The 21,735-nt window shown below is 39.9% G+C and overlaps 1 protein-coding gene across 1 annotated transcript; it reads left to right on the top strand.

Moving 5' to 3' along the window:
- The first annotated feature begins 167 nt into the window (after positions 1-167).
- On the top strand, positions 168-19,910 carry ca9 (carbonic anhydrase IX). Its single transcript, XM_066711454.1, has 12 exons — positions 168-632; positions 10,373-10,402; positions 11,268-11,438; positions 11,688-11,830; positions 13,640-13,732; positions 13,948-14,014; positions 14,570-14,727; positions 15,473-15,599; positions 17,457-17,519; positions 17,855-17,878; positions 17,984-18,077; positions 18,630-19,910. Exons 1-12 carry the CDS (start codon positions 506-508, stop codon positions 18,688-18,690), a joined length of 1,158 nt encoding a protein of 385 aa, XP_066567551.1. The 5' UTR covers positions 168-505; the 3' UTR covers positions 18,691-19,910.
- The last annotated feature ends 1,825 nt before the right edge of the window (positions 19,911-21,735 follow it).

Raw genomic sequence — 21,735 nt, forward strand, 5'->3', positions numbered from 1 at the left:
AGATATTATCTTCTCCCCTCACTTCTTTCCTTTTTTTGTGATAGCAGAAACAGAGCTGCAGTGGTAAGTGTGAATATCTGGCAAAGCATGGCGGCTGTAAATCTTAGAAGTGAATCTGGCCTCTCCACACACAAACACACAGCACTGGACTTTGTTCACAGTGGGAGGGGGGAAGGGACGGAAGGACCTTAAAGAGCAAGTGTGGTAACTCAGATGGACAACATAATTAAATGAGATTGCGCTTAGGATTTTTTGAACGTGGGCCAGACATTGCTAATAAAGATATTGTGGCCACTTCTGAAGCTGCTCGTACCTGATTGGTGACAGCTGATTGGTGTCACTTACCTCACACTGCTTAAATCTGCACACTAGGTGATCCGTCCGTGACTCATATCTTCAAAGCTTTATAGTTCTAGTGGTAAGTGAGAGGAGAGCTTTTGTGGGCACCGAGTGAAGACTCCTGCTGGATTTATTGCCAAGGCTACTCCGGGTGGCAGCAAATAAGATGCTAGGTAAAGTTTTCCGTGCTTTCCTCCTCCTAAGTCTCCTTGCACTGACTGTGGAGTCTTCAGCCCCGTCGTCAGAAGAGGAGGACAGCAGCAGTGAGAAAGACAGTGAGGAGCACGCGAAAGGTAAGTTTGCTTTCTTTCACACTTTCATCTTTACTCAGCTTTTGTTTTTCTTACAGTAAAGAGGTGCTTTAATATATATATACACACACACACACACAATTAGCAATAATGTGTCTCAATAGGTTCTTTATAAAGTCAATTTGCAAGTGACTGGAAAAATTAAGTCATATTATTTTAAAATTATTCCTATACTTTCTTGGTCTTTTCTGTACCTGTGTGTTAGTGTTTTCAAAATCATATTTTGCTTTGAATGCTTTCTTCCACTATAATAGCATTTATTTTCATGTTTTTAAACTTCTTTAAATATATATATATATATATATATATTTCTGTATATCCCATTAAATATTTCTTTATTAACTCTATTTGAATAAACCTTAAATGTTCTAATCTTTGTGAAGCCTTGGCAAATAAATTAAATCACACAAGAGAACAAACAACACGTTTGGAAAAAAGTTCACTTACACAAAGCTTGGTTTTGAATTAAACCATTGTTACAATCAGCTACTTAATATGTTTGGTCAGTCTCTCAATAGCTATGCACTTCAGAAGTACAGAATCCAAGTACAGGGATTTTGATAATAATGTTGCCATTTCTTAATTCGCTTTTTCTTCCTAAATTGTTTTTGTGCTTAAAATGAAGTTCACAAACACTATAGAGTGTCTGATGCAAGAGAAAACAAAGAGTAATGATACATAATATCATAATATTGTTACCTTGAAGTGGTGTGCAGTCCAGTCACTTTCACTTTCTTAAGCACAAGACAGTCTTGATGAATTTCAATTGATCAATCTGACTGAGATGTTCAGTTAGTTAGCTGCCAGAGTAAATTCCTTTGCTGATTCATGACTCGAGTCTCCCAGCTGATGTGGATTTCAATAAGAAGCCAGTGACTACGTGCAGACCAGCAAGTTTTGACATAATGAATCAAAGGGATATTACACTGCATTACTGTATTTCATCCTGAGTTTGGTGCCAACAGAGGAGCTACAGAGAGAGGAAAAAAAGAAAGAAGATATAATAAAAGCAGATGCTCTTTTCCGAACACTTTCTCTTCTCACAAAATAGGAATTGGTTGCTGTTTATATACCAGTATTTCACTTTAGGTAGGGCATTAATAAGTTTATACATATATGTAAAACTGCTACCGCTTTTATGTTTGTAAAAGTATGTCTATGTAAACCAATAAAAAAATAAACTATACATCTTCAAACAATCAATAGCTATTCAAAATCCTTCTATATTATGTATTAAAAGATAAAAGTGCCTACCATTACATTACTTTTGAATAGAGGTTTTATGTTGGTAATAATTATATATCTGTGTTGCCTCCCCTCCTCCACTGTAAACGAGGGAAGAAATCAAACAGAAATAGATGGGACTATTTGAAATTATAGTAAATGCATTAAGACCATAACCATGTGTACTGCCAAGCTATTGTGTTAATGAACTGTTGAGGTTCAGTCTCCGCACACTCAGTACAGCCAGGAACACTTGCTAAGTGTCTTATATATGTTCACTATTGTGGACAGTATTGGATTTTGTATTTATCATTATTATGTAATAGGTTAATACTGTTCTGAAGACTTGCAAATCTTTTCATTGCCTCAAACAGTATTTCTCTATAGTTTTAATAAAACCACCGGAGTAGCCTCTAGAAGATACCTAATCGTGGTTTTCCTTATAATAGTCTTAAAAATAATGTAAGATTTCATGAAAATCACCACAGACTAACACTCCTGAGCCCTCGGGAGGCTCCAGTATAGTGTGTAGTGAAGACATTCGTTCTCTCCTCCAGCTGTCACAGGGTGTGTTTATAACATGTGGCGGCTAAGTGTTTGGCCGAAGATTATGCCCCATGATGTGGATAGTGAATGGGGTCGACCTGAACGCATTACTGAGCAAACTGGAGACGGGCCAGGAGAAATGGGGAGAGTGCTTTGTGCCTCCATTGTGCTCAGACTGTTCCATTAACAAAGAACAAGGACTTCTATGGTTCTGGGATTTTCTTCACGCAGAAAGGTTTTGGAAAAAAAATGTTGGCAGCACTCAAAGCTGCCTTTAACTAAATATGGTTAATTCTGCCTCCGGCCACTTTCACAGGACTTGCATATACTCGACGTGTGTGAAAATGACCATTAAAAAAAACGAAAGAAAATAAAACAATGACCATTGACCGGAATATAAAGAAAACACATTTGAGGATAACATCACTAATTAATATAGTTTATGTATTTATTTCAAATGGCACAAAACAAAACAAAATAAATCTCTTGTCTTGTTTACTATGAAGCAACACGTTTGCCCAGGACTGACTTTACTGTTACCACATCCGCTGCTATGACGAGCCCAAAACCTGACTTCTCTGTCAGATTTGAGGCGGTGCGATGGTACTGACAGCTGTAAGACAATAAGTCTCAATTGTGTCATCACAGAGTGTTGCAGTAACATTCAATTACACATGGCTTTGGTATTTGATCCCCGAGTTACACAGGCAATGAAAACCCACAATTTTTTTTTTTTTTTTTCATATTATACTAAATATTTCTTCATGCCAGAGAGGGTCACATACATAGTGAATGATTGAACAAATGGACCTCACATATGAGGGAAATAGCTGGACAATGACAATACCCATTGTGACATTTTTGTAGAACCTGTTTCTATAAATATTGATACTATTGATTGTATAAGAGGTCTATCAATATCATTTGTTATTTTGTTTTAGTTAATTTAAAAATAAAAGAGAAGAATACAACACCACAAATAAAATACCTTTACATTGAGAACAAGACTCTGCAGATCTAGAGACAGAGTACCTTTTGGTTTGCCAGTTGAGTTTGATTACTTAATTGGACTTAATCGTGATTTAGTTGAATACTGCCAAGCAACATGCTGCGAAATACATTTAAAAATGGTCAAAACTAACAGGCCATTGTCTGAGGGAACTGAACCTGTTCACCCTGGAACAGAGGAGACTATGTGGGGACTTGATCCAAGTCTTCAAAATCATGAAAGGCATCGACCACATCAAACCAGAGGAGCTTTTCCAGATCAGCAGGGACACACGCACCCGGGGACACAAATGGAAATTGGGCTTCAAGGCATTCAAGACAGAAAACAGGAGACACTTCTTCACACAGAGAGGCGTCACAATCTGAACAAACTCCCCAGCGATGTGGCTGAAGAGACAATTTGGGATCATTCAAAAACAGACTGGATAGGATCGTTGATCACTTAGTTATTAATGGACACCAAACGAGCACGATGGGGCGAATGGGCTCCTCTCGATTGGACACTGTCTTATGTTCTTATGTTCTGTATACTGAAAAATTATTTTCTGTGGAAGTGGCGTATGAAAGGGTACACTTCAGTAATGATTGACCTAAATCATATTTCAGGTTTTACAGGAATAAAATACAACATTAAAAATAACTTCTTAGGCTCTACAGAAAGTATTTGGCACCCGGGCCAATTTGACAGACTGAGACGGGTTTCTTGAGTCACCAAATAAAAATGTGTAGTTTTTGGATCTTGAATCTTGAAGCTTTCACTTTGTGGTAGCTGAAACGTGCTCTGCCAAACGTAGCTTCAGCCTGGCAAAGAAGGTTGTGTTGTACAAAGCTTCTAACATTTGAGCATAAATGTGTATTTCCGTAGCAAAGACTGTAAATAGTTTAATAGTTTAATCTGAATATCTGAATGACATTTATGTTGCTTGAAAGACTACTGAGAAAAAGAGTGCTGGCCCTTATATGAGCACTTTAAAAACATCAGATTATTTCAAAAGACACTGCAGGTGGTGTTTTACGTGTAGATGTAAATCGCAGCGTAAGAAATCTCACGCGGCCAGTAAAGTTTAATAAAGCGACATCTGCAGCCAAAGGAGGAATTCCACATCATCAAAACTGTCAGAGTGTTGATATTAAATTATATGGAAGTTTCAAACTTTTCATAACCCGATGTGACTTAATTAAATTCTTCTGAGAAATTAATCTTCAAAGGAAAGTGAGTCCATGTCTTGGAAGATCTGACTGCATGAGGAAATTGTAAAGCCCCTGCTTACTCACAGGAAACCACTTCTCACCGGGTAGATGCAAACGGTGACCCTCACTCAGTGATTTCTCACAGGGACTTCCTGGAAGGTGGATCATAGGTTTGCACAGCCTCTATGGGGGAGACATTTCAGGAAAATGGACAAAACGACAGCAGAAAATGCTCATTTAACTTTCATTTATCTTTCTGTTTCATAACCCCGTGTGCCTGTTTGAGGTCTTCTATCCCTACTTTACCCATATATTTCATCAAAGGTGTGCAACACATTTCAGAAGGCAGGAATTGGTCAGGATAGGAGACGTGACATTACTGGTCATCATACAGAGTGTGCTTTTAAAAATGGCAATGGATTCAGGAATTTCTGTCCGAATCGTTGTTGTTGAAACTGACATGCTCAGCTACAGCAGCTCTGTACGGCCCGAGTCTGACGTTTTGAAATCCTTCGTGCTGAAAACTTCTCTGACTCACCTTTCACATTTCAATGAGGAGACTCGTGTACAGAGGATTTGTCTACATCATTTGTTTACACTTATTTGTTTTCTGGTCCAACTAGAACAGTTTTAGAGCAAATTATTGGGGCTTCTGAAAAATACAGCGTTAAATGTCACCTGCAATATTATTTACACTGTCCTCTGTCCGATGGGCTTGTGAAATTAAATATTGACGATGCCAGGTTGCATTCAGGCAGGAGATGGCCATAACACCTGCATTATAGAGAACAGCGCAGTATCTGCATTCATGAACTGCTTTAATTTCTTAGCCACGCAGTTTCTGGAATTAGCCATTGAGACTCTGGCAAGTACATCTCATAGAGCTTTTTGTGTGTGGGAGGCCGTTGTTCTGCGGGTTCAGATTGCTAAACCAAATGAGCTTAAGACTCAAAGCTTTTATTGTGATGAACGTCTAGACTCAACCTCTCTAATGATATGCGTTACAAAATCGAGAATTTTCATTGTAAATAATTAGGCTATGCATCCTACTTTTCACTCTTACTTTTTCTGAGAGTCTGTTCTTTAATCTGTTTGGGAGGCTTTAAAATGTAGTTTACTGTAAATGAGTTCAAACGATCATTGAGATCCTCAATCTTTATACTTCTAGTAATTTACAGATTATATTATAACATCGAGCACTGGAATACACCCTGGCCTTGTGTTTTGTGGTGTGGATATTGTAACCATTTGCATGAAACAGTACATCTTGGTGTAAGGAGGTGTTTTGTTATCTTGAAAAAAAAAAAAAGGTACACATACAGTATCTCAAGCGTGGATATTACTTGGATAAAATACTGTACTTGCCCTCACTCATATCATTATCTACGATACCTCAAGGGCAGCATTTAAATAAATCATTGCCAAATGTAATATTGGTGACACTTTTTGATGATTTTGTGAAGATTATACCAGGAGATAATATAAAATCTTCTTATTTGTAGTTAATAAACCTTGACCGTTTCTTTTACAGCAGGTCAAAACCATGTTAAAAGAGAAATATATAATAAGATGATGAAACAACAAAACTGTTAATGGGATTTATCAGTCGGTTGTAAAGGTAAAACAATAGTATCAATATGTATTTATCAATTAACTGCTTATATGAATATATTTACATAATGTAAAATGTAAACCTTTAAGTGTAAATCTGAACTTGTTGAAGGATCCTTTAACAAAATAAAGGTTTAAACTGACACATTTTAAGATTGATGTATTTTATTCTAACTAAAGATTTCCTTTGATGCAATGCTCCTCTTTGGGGGTTTTCATATTGAAACCTCTTCTAGGTTTAACTCTATTTTATATCTAACACCAAACATCACATAACATCTGCTATTTCACTTGTCTTCACTGAGAATTTACAGCACAGCACTGGGAGTATTATTAGTAACTGTTGTGTACTGGTATTACTGAGTGTTTAATCATTATTTAAAGAGAATAATCCTGGATCAAAGAGGGTGATTAATAACTCACACCCTTTGATCCAGGACAAGAACCATGTTTACACAATAGAGCAACATAGCTGCACTGGCCTTGGGCTCTTATGTTACAAGCATAATAAGAAATGAAAACATGACAAGAACTCACACAAATCTGGTCAACAGAAACACAACTGACTTGGAAGAAGGAGGAACCCAATTTGAGCCCGAGCCGTTGGAAACAAGACGATAACCATTAATGCTATATAACTGCACACGAGATTTTACAGGATGACACACGCATTGTAATCATGGCAGATGAAAAAGAAATGGCGACAGGTGAAGAGATGGATCTCTTCTCTAAAGCCAGTGCTTACAGCTAGGGCTTTTCTGTAGCTGCCAGTATAATTTTAGCAGCGTGCATCGTATTACAGTACAATGACCCTGGGCTTTGACAATTACCTCAATTAAGGTCCTCTGGCCTCCGCAGATTACAGGAATATTAACTCCAGGTTTAAGATACACCTTTGTAACATGGTGCATAATGGGCACATTCACTCGGGAGGCTGACAAAACACATCATGCCGTCCCGGAGCAAAACCAGACGTGCCCTGCGTCCCTGATGCCGAAACCTGACCCTGCCGAGGACGCGTTTCCACTGCAGCTGCTGCAGATGCCTTTGGAGAAGAGGGAAAGGTTACCGAGCCGGCCTCCAGCTCCCCTCCATCACCAGCTTCCTGCTGCCCTCTGAAGCATGTCAGCCCTCGCAAAACAGTCTTCTTCACCCAGTCATGACCCGTACTGTAAAGACCGTGCCACTGGAGACTAGTATGTTTGAACCAGTGTAGAAAATCATAGTAGAAGCTTTTAGGCAAATTGAAGAAGCGACCTATTTTTTTTTGCCTGTGTTTCTGTTTTATTTTCTGAAATTAGCATTTGTTTCCCCCTTTTTAACTGCTGCATGCAAACCATGCTGTTATGTAATGAAAACATTATTGTCAGGGCTGTGTTGCAGGGTTAGGACAGGAACAGTGAACAGAGTAGAAGGGAAAAGGCTTGAAGGTCACAAGCAGGAGGTCTAACAATCAGGCTACCAGCGTGTCAGGGGGAATTCCAAAAGTCAAACCTACAAGAAACATGCGAGGGTCAGAAGCACAGGCGAATGCGCAGAAATGCTACAATCAAGAAGTCGCAACGAGTGTGGGACACAAAGGGGTTTATACGGGTGGATCAGAGGAAGGCAGTAGTCAGTGGATGATGAGCTGGACCAATGAGAGGCTGGGAATGCTGGAACATTTGCAGTCAGTGATGAGAATGGAATGTGTGGAAGGCCGTTCAGAATTCCGGAGGTCATGACCTCTGGCAGCAAACCAGGGAAGTGTGGGGCGAAGAAGGTATGACAATTATACTGGAATGGAGCTATTGGGAGGATGGCTGACATTTTCCAGAAGGCATAGGCGGACTGGCCATGTTTTAGTTCGGTGCGCCGGTTGATTCCCATGTGGGCTGTTCGCCCCGTGTAGACACCCAGAACCACACATCGCCAACACCATCCTACCCCCTGCCCCCCGGAACCGCACTTTATTGGGACCCAGACTTCACCAGCCGTCGCCCCCCCAGGGTAAAAGTCCAGGGCTGTTTTTCAGTCCCAGTCTGCCCCAGAAGCTCTTGATCTTGGGAACATTCAAGGTGTGTTGACGTATTTTAGACAGGATGATAGAGTTCAGAAATCCTACAGTAATGTTTTTTAGTTTTTTTTTGTTTAGGCAGCTTTCTCTTTAAGGGAAGTGCATGAAATCCCAACTGCAAACACGTTTACTGTAACTAAACGAGATTACTCACAGTTTGACAACTGCGGGCAGTTTCTCAATATGTCTGATGTACCACCTGTTGCAAACAAAACCCAATAGCCCTGACCGTGCAAGAGTGAGTCACTTCGAGACGATTCCTTCTGTTCTGAAATTACACTCTGCTGATGCTCCTTCATAATATAATTACAGTCCGTTTAATGAGTTAACTCAAGTGTGGTGTCTTCAATAGTGTAATTTTAAACAGTTGGTTAGGTACGGATGACTCTCGGATGAAAAGGTGTTCAAGTTCTTCTATGATATCCATGACATGTGAAGTAACGATCTGCCAAGGCCAATGTTTTATAATGGAAGTTTTGGCCCACAGCCGTTTTATTTCATTTTAATGGTCAAAATAATGTTTGTAGAGGACAACATTTTATACTATGGAAATCTATAATTCATTAATTAAATTAATTGGTATCTCTCTCTCTTTCTTCTCATATTTAAACTCACAGTTGATGGTGGCATAATCTTTTGGTGGCATCATGGATCTGTCACACCTTCAGTATTAACAACTCATGATGACTCTAGAAAGTGGCTCCAAACATATACTTACTTATATAGCATCGTCTGTGAACTACCCTCGTCGACACTTTGACAGGACGGCATCAGTTAAACTCTGTGGGCTGCCTAATCCACAGCTGTTAGAGTTATTTTAAATGTTATTCTGCAGCATCATCCAAGACAAACTATATGCATCCTGCACTACAGACAGTCCACAGCGACCATAATGCTTGAATAGGTATTTAAGAATCCCTCACTGAAAAAGCATAAAAAATAGGTGCACAACAAATACTTCAGATGGTATTTTGGTACATATGACTGAAATGCTGTGGAGGCCACACCTTTCCTGAGACTGATTTAGAAATGGTGGAACAGTGGAGGGAGAGTGTGCATTTTCTTTTTCTGGAGTTTTAGGCTCGTTTGTTGTGTTATTGTAACTTATGGTAGTGTCCCATATGACGCATCTATTTTGCGAAAAACCTTTCCATCTACAGAGATCCACGGGAGGTTGGTTGTGGGATTCCACAGCTGCAACCTTGTTTTGCAACCATTATCATGTTTCTGAGCAGTTTTTATTGCAGCCATTACAAGACAATATACTATAATGCTTTAACAGGAAGGACGATAACTTTAAGATAAGATATGTCATTGAGCTTTACTGGGGTGTCAAAGACTTCAAACTATATCTCATGAGGCAAAGTATAATTCAAATTGATAAGAAAGCTTTAAAATAGATAAGTTTCAAACCTCTATTTCAATTTTGCAAGGTTAAGAAAGGTTCAAACTAAAAGGAGTCCATTCATCAGCTCATTTGAAGCATTTATGTTGTAAGTCACCCTGGATAAGGGCGTCTGCCAAGAAAATAAAATAAAAATAATAATAATAATAATAATAATAATAATAATAATAATTTATGTATTTGTTTAAAATAAGGTCATGAACACACCTATAGACACAGCTTTTTGAATTCTCAGGGGTTTTCTATGAATATGTGCAATTAATGTGATGAGTTAAAGAGTATTGTCAAGACTTAGGGTAACACTAGGTCAGATACATCCCATGATTAAAAACCACTGACATAACCCCGTGGTTTAGTAGCTTTTCCTGCAATAGCAGCTTCCTGTTTGCTTAAGCATATTGGTATAACAGAGCTGAGTTACCAAAGCAGATTTTGTGGATTAAATTGTGGCACTTTCCTGTGCATCAGTGCATCCATTATTATGGCTTCTGTTTCTTTAATTTGCTTCCAGATAACAGTATTTACTTTATCAGTGAAACAAAAAAGGGCTCTTTCCATTTTAGGCATTATAAATGAAAGAGTAAATACATTAATGAAAGTCTTAACCTAATCTTGTTGATTTACAGGCTGTTATAACATAGTTTCATCTAATTGATAAGTCTTCCTTTGATTTCCTTTTAGGTTCTCCTCACGGACACTGGACATACACTGGTAGGTGTGAACATTATCAGCGGTGTGCTTTGTTAGTGAAATAATGCATATTGAGGGTCTGACCTCACAGAAATTGTGCTGTTTTTTGCGGTCAATTGAATCAAATAGATGTCTGCTCCCCAATAAGGGCTAATTCTCCAAAGCTCAGACTCAGACATACTGACAGTTCTCTTATGGCAGGATTAAATATATTCTGATCAATTAAGATAGTGGCTAGAACAGTTTGTTCCTTAACCATCACCAAGTCCATTTTGATAACCTTGAGAGTTTGGCAAGATCTCAATGGCAGGACATGAGTATTTCCTTCAGAGAAAGAGATCCATTTCAGAGGCGCCCGATCTCTCTTCTACTTCGGCTGTGTCTTCTGCCAGGTCGACGCGTCTCCCGCCCTGCAGCACAGGGGCTCTTTGTACAAAGGTCGATAAGGATCAGTAATTTGAAACAGAGTAGTAGAAACTCACGCCACGATTCAGACAATCGGTTAATTTAACAACTAGAATCCCTGCCCAGATATTTTTACATGGACAGAGAAAATAATAGTGATCACATGAATTCAGGTAAACATCTGCTTTAAGAAAACAATCTATTAGTTACCATTCTCTGTTTTCCTCTAATTGAGTTTGTGTGTTGAGAAAGCTTTCTTGTTTAACATGCCGATTTAATCTTTAAACCTGCTTTATTATTTGTATGATTATTAGACTGCATAAGATTTTAACCCTGCTGTGGTACCATGGGGTCTCTGTGACCCCACCCCAAATGGTACTGTCAACGTAACTTTTTTCATGGTACCAGAGCAGGGTTAAACCAAACAATGATCCGCCTTGGTCACACTCAGGCTTGTGTTCATATTGTTCTCCCTGTACAGATCAGGATTCGTGGTCCGTGGCATTTGAGCACTGCAAAGGAAAATCACAGTCGCCGATTAACATTGACACCAGAAAAGCCTTATTTGACCCGATGCTCCCGGAGATAGTCCTGGAAGGATATGATCTATCAGACACCAAATCTCTGAAGTTACAGAACAATGGCCACACATGTAAGTAGCAGCATGCTCAAATAACATCCCCAACAGACAGGGACGGGCAAGGAATCGTTTTTGCAGGCAAAGAAAGACGAGAGAGAAAATAGTACGTAGACTGGTCTTTTGGCATGGTGGGTTTGTCGCTCTACTAGGGATGGAGCTGCGTGGTGCGGGACGAGGTTCAAAGCGGAGGCCCAGTGCACTGCTTATGCTACAGTTGCATGGGTCTCACCATTTTCGGTTTCCTTTCTGTGTCCACTCCAGTGCAGCTGAGTCTGCCCAACACCCTGCGCATCGTCCGGGGCTTCGACACAGTGTTCATCGCTGCGCAGCTTCATTTCCACTGGGGGACCAAGGAGGATCCAGGGTCAGAGCACACCATTGATAATGTCCACTTCCCCGCCGAGGTAGGACCACACAGGCCACATTCCAACCTGCTACTTACTTAATTATATATATATTTAGTAACACTGTACACTTCATGTAATACACTTTGTGTATTTACATAGTAGGTACTCAGTATCTACATCTATAGTTACTCATAAGAACAGTGTAATTATGCATTATTACAATGTACTTAGTGGGTAAAAAGTTGACCATGCCCGGTATAGCTCTAAAAGTAGCCTCCCAGTGGGCATCCTTACCAGACAATTGTGTACTTACAAATACTGGTAAACATTAGATGATATACTTTGATTTTTAGAAAGCATTTGAAAGGTCCCACACCCATGTGCGTCGCAAGGGGGCAGGCATCCTAGGAAATTGCCTGGGGCCTCGGGGTGAGGGGGGGCCCCCATATGGGAACCCCCCCCACCCCCCTCGGTCCGACGCCCCCCCCGGCTCTCACGGGAGAACACTCTGCCGCACAACCCCAACCCCCCGCCCCCCGGCATCACCATTAGGAATTATTTTGCCTGGGGCCCCCACATACCCTAGAATCACCTCCACCAATACCAAAGACTGATCCTCAAATTGGAAGCTGTAGGCATTCAGGGTAATGTAAGTAGATGGATTATGAACTGGTTGATGTGTAGGAAACAGAGGGTGTCGATTAGAGGAGTCACTTCTAACTGGAGTGAGGTTGTTAGTGGAGTTCCACAGGGATCAGTACTAGGGCCTGTGCTTTTTCTAATCTATATTAATGATCTGGACTCTGGGATAGTTAGCAAACCGACACCTGGCAGATGAGGAGTCTACATGGACTCCTCACTTTCCCTATCCAAACAATGTGGGGAAGCAATAAAAAGGCAAACACAATGTTAGGGTATATTGTCAAAAGTGTAGAATTGAGAACAAGGGCAGTGATGTTCAGACTGTACAATGCACTAGTTAGAGCTCATCTGGATACTGTGGACAGTTCTGGGCTCCACACTTCAAGAAAGATATCGCTGCTCTAGAGGCAGTTCAGAGGAGAGCAACCAGACTTATTCCAGGTCTGAAGGGAATGTCCTACTGAGAGACTGAGGGAACTGAACCTTTTCACCCTGGAACAGAGGAGACTACGTGGGGACTTGATCCAAGTCTTCAAAATCATGAAAGGCATCGACCACATCAAACCAGAGGAGCTTTTCCAGATCAGCAGGGACACACGCACCCGGGGACACAAATGGAAATTGGGCTTCAAGGCATTCAAGACAGAAAACAGGAGACACTTCTTCACACAGAGAGGCGTCACAATCTGAACAAACTCCCCAGCGATGTGGCTGAAGAGACAATTTGGGAACATTCAAAAACAGACTGGATAGGATCCTTGATCACTTAGTTATTAATGGACACCAAACGAGCACGATGGGGCGAATGGCCTCCTCTCGACTGGACACTTTCTTATGTTGTTAGGTTCTTAAAACAAATGATACTGATTACCTATTGTGTATGTACACTGTAACTGGGAGACTTATCGTAAAGTGATACCATATATATTTTTATAGACAATATAAAAAGCTACTGCTATTATTTTGGACTAAAATATTGTATCCTTTGATACGTTTAAGGAGGCAAGCTGCTCATCATATATTTCTGTTTTTAGTTTGTTGTTTAAAATGTGTTGTCACCAGCAAAAAGCAAATACAAGCACCAAAAAGCACCAAAACCACCATAAGCCCTGTATAAATAAAACACCAAATTCTGTAGTGTTTTATTGTTCTTAATATTGTTTGATTATAGAAATAATGTTCCTCACGTTGCATTAAAGAGCTCTGTGTGCCTTGCATCTGCAGATCCATGTGGTTCACTACAACTCCAAATACGCAAACCTCTCCGAAGCTGCGAGCAAGGCCGACGGGCTGGCAGTGTTGGGGGCTTTCATCGGGGTAAGGAACGTCCGTGCGGTCGTGGCCGTCCAGTGCGACCCCGACAAAATACAGCCGCTGCTCGATCCCTGCGCGATCAAAACTGTGCACACCTGTCACATTTCACTGCCAACCCATATAATGGATGTTATTTATTAGTTTTATTCTTTTGTATTTATTATTCACTTGTTTAATGTGATGCTGATCCAATGCGTTGTGTGCTGACTGTTTTCCAGATTGGGCTGCACGAAAATGAAAACTACGAGAATATCCTTTCTGTCCTAAAAGATGTCAGTATAGAAGGTAAATTTTGGCGCTACTCTTCTATCCCCTTCTTATCAATCGTGTTTGAAAATAAACCCTATGTTTCTGACTATAGTTTTTAAAGTGTTTAGAGTCTACAGTATCCCAAACACTTCCTCTGAATTATACCGCTGTACTAAAAGTGCCATCACTGTAACAGGTTCATGCACACATGGAGCAATGCTACACATTGATCTCTCACACTCATCTCTTTCATAATCGGGATGCCCACACCCACCATGGCCTGCACAGATGGCATTTATTGCAGCACCCTGCCCCTCCAGGGGAGCGTTGGCAGGCAGCGGGGATGCTGGGTCATGGCTGAGATGCGCAATAACAATTACATTTGGTCAACACATCCCACAGAGCCTGCACACTGGGAGGGAGAGCCACCATCCTGCCTCCTCACTCTGTCTCTGTCCCGGCATGGTCTCCCCATCCGGCCTTGTCAACGTGTGCGCTGTTGACTTGTGTGTGAAACCTCAGCTCCCCAGGAAGCTGTACGACAGTCCATGACATCAATCCTCAGTGTCCGTGTGTTGTGCTATTTTACAGAGACGGACACTGAGATTCCTGGCTTCAATGTTCGCCATCTTCTGCCCCCAAACCTGCAACGTTTCTATCGTTATAACGGGTCCCTCACCACGCCGCCCTGCTTTCAGACTGTGAACTGGACCATCTTCAATGATACCATCAGAGTGTCGAGGAAACAGGTTGGCAGGCATCATCTGTGTTTATTTGTTGCCATCTGCTTCACTTGAACATCAAAATCACTCCACCAAATCTGCTCTCTTTACAACACTTCTTGTAAAGGTTTAGGAGGAATTTTATAGTTCTGTCCAAATACTAATAGAGATTATTGAGGTGCCCCCCGGCTTCAAAAAGACAGCTCTACAGTTCTGTTTAATTCAACACTGGAGTCACCTCAAAAAGCAGGTTAATAAGATTGCTGTATTACTTCACAGATGGGGACGTAGAGCTCGGTTTAAATATGTCGGTGAAATGCACATTAGGGTTTAGTGGACAGGCTCTGTCCATCCCAGGTGTCTACCATTGTGGACTAACAGAACCCCGATATACAACTCTCAGACATTTCAAAGGGGGTTGGGATATTTCTGGAAAGGAGATGGAAGAAGAAAGTGAGGGATGACAGGGTGAACATCTCCACAAAGAGTTTGAATCCCCCAGACAAAACTTCAACATAAAACCTGTCTGAATGTTCCCACAAGTGCTATATTTTCCCTATAGTATATTATATATCCTATATGTTTTTTTATCGGACTCTGAAGTGCAGTAGAGGTCTGCGGTTCCGTCAACAACTTGGAATGTATGGAGATTCCTCTTGCTATCTTGTTAAGCACACTGATAATCGTGCCTTCAGTCGTCTTAAAGATCTTCTGGCCCTTCTCCCACAGGGCAGCTGACATTGTGCCTGACATTGCTCTTCCTGTCTTCCAGCTGGCAGCTCTCGAGGACACTTTGAAAGCTGAACATAATGAACTGTTGTCCAAGAACTTCAGAGCCCCACAGCTGCTCTTCGGCAGAGATGTTCAGTCATCTTTCAGGGCAGAAGTGAGCGGCTCAGGTAAGGAAGAGCTTTGAAACTAAATTCTCCATGTCTAGAAAAAAGATTACTAAAACTACGAAAGTAACTCCTCTCAAACTGCAGTGAAAGAAATGCATTCACTTTAGTTTCTGCTCTCTGTGCTGCACGAAACCTTGACACTCATTGAGGTTAATGAGTAAACTCGTACTGTTCAAGCCAGTAACACGCATTTCAGTGTCGGTCATATAATTAGCACAAACATTGCAACTGCAGTGAATTATAAATACTTTGCAGTGTCGAAATACCTTGTCTCTCAGAAAACCAGCAAAAGAAAAGGGATCTACGGACTATTTAATCCATCAACACACATTGGCTACTGGATAAACACTCAATATTACCCCATTGCCCCATTTAAGAACCTGTAATGCCAATATATTATCCTGTGCCACATTATTAAAGTTGGGTCAACCGATGATTGAAATGCATTGTAAGGGACTCCTAGATGTTATACAGTAACTCTAAAATAGCATTAAGACTATATATTTTATACTGTATTTTAATATTACTTTACACTTATATAGAGCAATAAATGGCAATGGCAGATGTGACCTACAAATATTTTGAATAAACTCTGAGGAATTAGCATTTTTTAATTGTATTTATTTATCAATTTATTTATTTATGATTGGATACGAGACTATTTGATTCATTTAATTATTTAATGAAGCTGGAATCTGCTGTAGATAAGCTTTCTCATTAAAAGCACATCAGTTAGAGAATTGTGTCTCCTATGACATTTTATAACAAGCCTAGTAGCTGACAGTTGATTACTTTAATATTGTTAATGGGAGTGGTTTCATTGATCATTTGCTGAGATTTAATTATGACATATGTCAAATCACCTCCGAAGGAATTGTAAAGCCAGAATAACTATTTGTATTTAATGAGCATAAAAACATATACTTTTTCCTTGGGTTTATTTACACTCCAGCCTTACTCCGTATCACAGCCAAGACGTACTTGTGTGAAACGTTGTCGTGTGAAGTAGACTTGTGTGGACTTGATTGTGTCGCCTAAACGCCTCCACCCAGTTTCCCCGCCTGTTGATACATCCACTCTATAAACACATTACAAAAACCTCCTCTGGAAAATAAACAAGGCAATTCTGCTAATGACTAAGTGGTGCAACTCACCCGACAGGTACTGCAAATATTACGAAGTTTCACACTTACCTTTGACTTCTCTATGAAAGATAAGTGCTGCTGGAGGAGGCCTAGCCTATTCTTCTTGTAAATATGTCCTATGAACTATGGGGGTGTCCTAAGACCGGCACACTAATGAACTGACATTGAGCCACTCTTAGAAGATGCTCCTCTGAACATCTATGTGTTATAAAGCTGGATTACAATCCATGTGTGGCCACAAATTCATAGAAAATGTATGAAATGGTTGTTTAAGTTGTATGCCTGGCTTATATAATCCCACACAGACATATTACAATAACACATTGCAAGTGAGGGTTGGATTGCCAGTCAGGGGTCAGTGCCCGCTGAAGACCTCCGATTGGCCAACCAGTGTCTGAGGCCAGGGACTCCAACCACAGCAGCAAGCATGAAAGACAGAGTCAGAAAGATATTCATCTCAAGGATTAACAGACCATTTAACTGACATTTAGTGAATGTCTCTCACTACGAGAGTGTAACAAACACCACTTTACAACCAAGTTTTAACTTGCCTCAACACACACACAACAGCACTGTATATGATTCCTTGTATTTTCTTATTTATTCACGGTATTTAAAGAGTATGTCATTTTAACTCATACCTGTTTGGTAACCAAGGCCTATTCTCGGACGCCCTCCACACTATAACTCTCTGCATGACTTTTGCTCTCAGGCTCCCAGCCGTCCGGAACTGGTCGCTCCGGCGGGAACAGCAGATCTATTGGTGAAGAAAATGGTAAGTAAGACATCTTAAAATCGCCAGAAACAGCAGCCTCTAGGTTTATCTCACTGAAATGCATTTTAAACCTCATTTCACAAAACAAAACCCATAAGGGACCACAAAGCCTGCTCTGCTCTTTACCCGTTGTATTAATTCTGTGGCCTCAGAGACAACAGGAAATCAACATTACAAGGACGCATTAAGTGCTTTAGATTTCATTTAAATGCATGGGACAGTCACCGTCTGATAACTTGCATGCACACACATTTCCCACGCCTTTGCACAACTGTTTTTTAATTGTGTTATAACTGCCTGGTCTAATCATCGTTCTCTCTTTGTGCATTATACAGGCAATCAAGGAGGCTTCTCCAGAGGTATCTATTGCACTCTTACCGTTATTATTATTATTTAGTTTTTTTCTGTCTGTCTTTGGCCAAAAGTACAAAAAGACTAACTGCTTTCCATGTCTTGCCTCACAGGAGACATCCTGGCTATTGCATTTGGAGCCCTTTTCGTTGTCACTTTGATAGCGTTCATAGTTTACATGGTCCACCAACGGAAAAAGTTTTCAAGGTAATTAAGAATGGTCAGGTTTGCCGGTTCTTTGTGGTTCTGGGGTGTTTCGGGCAAAATTGGAAACAAGAAGTACTCGTATTTTCACATCATTCTGGACCTGTGTCTCTCCACCCAACGGGAGAAAAGCGTTTACTTAACAAGTCAAACACTGTTAGATAATACTGAGATTTCACAAACTCCTGTGCCAGGACTCCCATTTCATCTGATGCCAGGTGTTTAGTCGTGTGGAAAAATAAAAGGAAACAAAAAAAAACGACGTCAAGGAATATTTAGAAGAGATAACATCAAGTTTACCTGATGCCAAATTAACATTTAGTTAAATCTGGTTTGTTTAATAAAAGTAATTGAACTCCACGGGCTAAATGCTCATTGCCACGTTTAACCAGTCAGTACTGTGAGTCTGGGATCACCTACAAATGTGTGTTGAGATGCCCGGAGAATTTTCAGTGTCAGATTTAAAACCATGACAGCATTCAGACTCATACACTATATGCAAAAAAAAAAAGTAAAATAAATAAGAAGTCTTTATTTATTGATATGCTTCCACAGATTCACGAAGGACTCGAGGCAGAATGTCATCTACAAGCCTGCAACCAAGGAAGAGGCTTAGCCTGAAAAGACGGTGAAGACTCTGCAGTCCTGTGATCCATTGACAGAAAATGTCTCTCAGTTATGGGGGCTGTGTACAGAGTCTGAAAAGTATTTGAATTGCTTTTAATTAAAGACATTTTGTTTCTGTAAATAATAATATGAAAAAAAATGCAGCTAGAAAAAAAACACACCTTTTGGTCTTAAAATGAACAATAAGAAATTCATTGTAGGCAATTATATTGTTCATATTGTCCAGGATTGTCCTCAACTTCAACTGTCATTCAAATGCGAGAGAAGCAGATATCATGAAGGCACTCCAAGAGTTCCAAAACCTTGTTTTTATAAGTATATTTATTACTGTTGTTGCTATTGTTGGTGGTGTTTTTGTTGTATAATTGGTTGAATTCACGTGTGAATGGTCTTCTGGTTTGGGCGTATAATTTACCTGGATTAAGTATTTGCAATCCAGTTAACAAGATTGCTTACATCAAAGAACGCACACCAAAGTATTTCTGCTTAGTTGCCTTGCCTTGACGCCAGCAGTTAAAATCACTTTGTTTCCATTTCCAGCAAAATTTGAGTCATGTGTGGTGAGTGGCTTAAAAAAACCTCAGTCTCCAGATCCTTAAATCCTATAGACAATTCTTAATTTGCACTTTTTGGAGAGCTTTCTTTTGCAGATAAATAACCCAAAAGAAACCCCTTTACCTTAGCACACATTTTATTGAATCAGTAGATAGTGTTTATGAAAATTGTCATTCCTGTATTCACTTCAATGAGACACTCCTGTCTTTATTACCCCACACCTACAGTGAAATAAGTGCTGACTGCACTATACTAAGGCCTAGACCTGTACAAAACTTTGACCTTCCAGTGAATCACAAAGTTCAAACCGATCACTGATTGCTTTTTTATTTTGAAATAGTAGAACGTGGCTGCTGACACTAATTTAAACCACCATTGGGTGCTATTCGTGGACAGGTCAAAGCCAGGCCTCACCAGGACCGTGTTCTGTTCATGTGTCACATAATATCGTATTATATGGGTTTTTATAAGCACAAATTGAAGGCTATTTATCTTTATATTGTATAGACCTATGTAATGTATGTAATACTCTAAAATGTTGTGTTGTGATGCGTATTCTTGTCACCTCTGCACAGTGACAGTGCTAACTTTTCACAATCTGAGCGCCGTGCGAAGCAACTGGAAAAGAACGTTTCAATAAATGTTTTGTTCAAATTTGTCTGCCGTTTGTATTTCAATTTCAGATGAATATATACTCTTGAGATTGTCATACAACTGCTTGTGTTAAAACCTTTTGTACACAACAAAGCCTTTGACTCTTTTAAATTAAAAACAGCCCATTCTCAGTGTATCATGCTCATGATTTTCCCAGTTGCCTACACACCCTTTGTAGGGTTCAACTGGACAAGTGCAATATTCTAGTTTATGGCAACAACAGAATTGAATTCTTTAAAAAGTCATATACAAGCATTTGCGTTTTGCACTCAACACCTCAGGAAATCCTATTTGTAAGAAAATAACTACAAGACTGACAAGACAGGTTTTGTCCATTTATAAAGGGTTGACTGATTTTTTCAAATTGTCGGTGAGCATTTTAATTATTTCCACATCCTCACTTGTTGACCAACATCATAACATCAAACTGTCCAGTCAACTTTGGACTGGGCACGGAGCTATAATGGTTTAATCGATTGCTGCTTTTTGCTCTTGGATAAATGATAGTGATTTAATTAAGCAAAGAATTCACTAAACAAGAACCAATCATATTATATTAATCGTACTACACACACTTTCATTGGAAGATGGGTTACCTGGAGTCAAGGTGAGCAAAAAAGTATTGTGTCCAGAGGTCACTTAAAGGTGGGGATGAAGTGAAGAACACATTAACTAAGCCATCAGTTTTCAAAGCTGGCATTGGAAGTACATATGAAAACTAAAGTGGAACATGATATGATCGCACCTCGCTCAGGGGCAGGTGCTATCACTCGGTGTGACCAAACCATTTATGAGCCATGATATTCATGATGCATCTAAATTTAGCATTTCCACTGTGTGGTGGGTCAGAGGCGCTTTATCTTTCTTTATAGGTCCTGCTGGGACTTTATTCTTCTTAAATCAAAAATGTTTGCTTGTTTCCTTATGCTCAGGTGACCTTCCATTAAAACGTGGGTATTTATACAGTGACAAATCATTCTCCTATGTCACAGTAATACTGGTAAGTAATGCAGACCTGACATATTTGCATATGGTTGTCTTCTGGAGATTATTAGTAATTATGTGCCTGTTGACTGTGTCTCACTCGCCAAAGAGGTTCTAATCTCAGAATGGTTATCTAGTAAAATAAAACTTACAAAGAAAAGATAAGCAGTATTTAATAATAACAGCATATAACTACACACACACACAAATATTTTATATTTATGATAACTGTGGTCTTATTTCAAGTTGGGTTCAGCAAATACTGCTGGAAATTTCCATTTATGCTTGAAAACACAGCACAACGGTCATAGCCACACAACGTCCATAATTACAAGCTTCCCTTCCTCAGGGAGCTGCACCGTGTCATTTAAAGGCATCTTTCATCTTTTAGGTTCCTTCCAATCAAGTGTTTTCCTTGCATACAGAGGGTTTAGGAAAATATTGGTAGCAATGTACATCTGTGTTTAATCTCAAAGCGAGAGTCAGAATACCTTACCACAACAGCTTATTACAAGTTTATCTTCTATACCTCTATTTTTTATTTCTTTATATAGATTTTCTATTCTTGTGTCTGACAGTTAAATATTATTTGCAGGTACCTCCGGTCAACTGCTTCCCCCCCCGTGACCAAGCCCTACAAAAGCGTCTCAGTAAAACCAGCATCATTTGTAACTGGTCAGTTTTGTAAATTCTCAGCTCAGTCCACAAGACGACAAGCAGGGCTTTCCTGATTGTACTGCTGGCAAACTGGCCTGCCCCACTCTTTGAGTGTCTGTTTCCTCATTTTATGGACTACCATTCAAAAACATTGAACAACTCTAACACTGAGAAAAAAACTTTC

The sequence above is a fragment of the Amia ocellicauda genome, chromosome 8 (genome assembly GCF_036373705.1).
Source record: "Amia ocellicauda isolate fAmiCal2 chromosome 8, fAmiCal2.hap1, whole genome shotgun sequence".
NCBI lineage: Eukaryota > Metazoa > Chordata > Actinopteri > Amiiformes > Amiidae > Amia > Amia ocellicauda.

What these genes read in the sequence shown, in the direction of transcription:
- ca9 (XM_066711454.1), top strand. Translation starts at nt 506, where the DNA reads ATGCTAGGTAAAGTTTTCCGTGCTTTCCTCCTCCTAAGTCTCCTTGCA. An exon ending in CGGACACTGGACATACACTG is followed by an intron (nt 10,403 to 11,267) that starts GTAGGTGTGAAC and finishes CTCCCTGTACAG; the next exon opens with ATCAGGATTCGTGGTCCGTG. An exon ending in TCAAGGAGGCTTCTCCAGAG is followed by an intron (nt 17,879 to 17,983) that starts GTATCTATTGCA and finishes CTTGCCTCACAG; the next exon opens with GAGACATCCTGGCTATTGCA.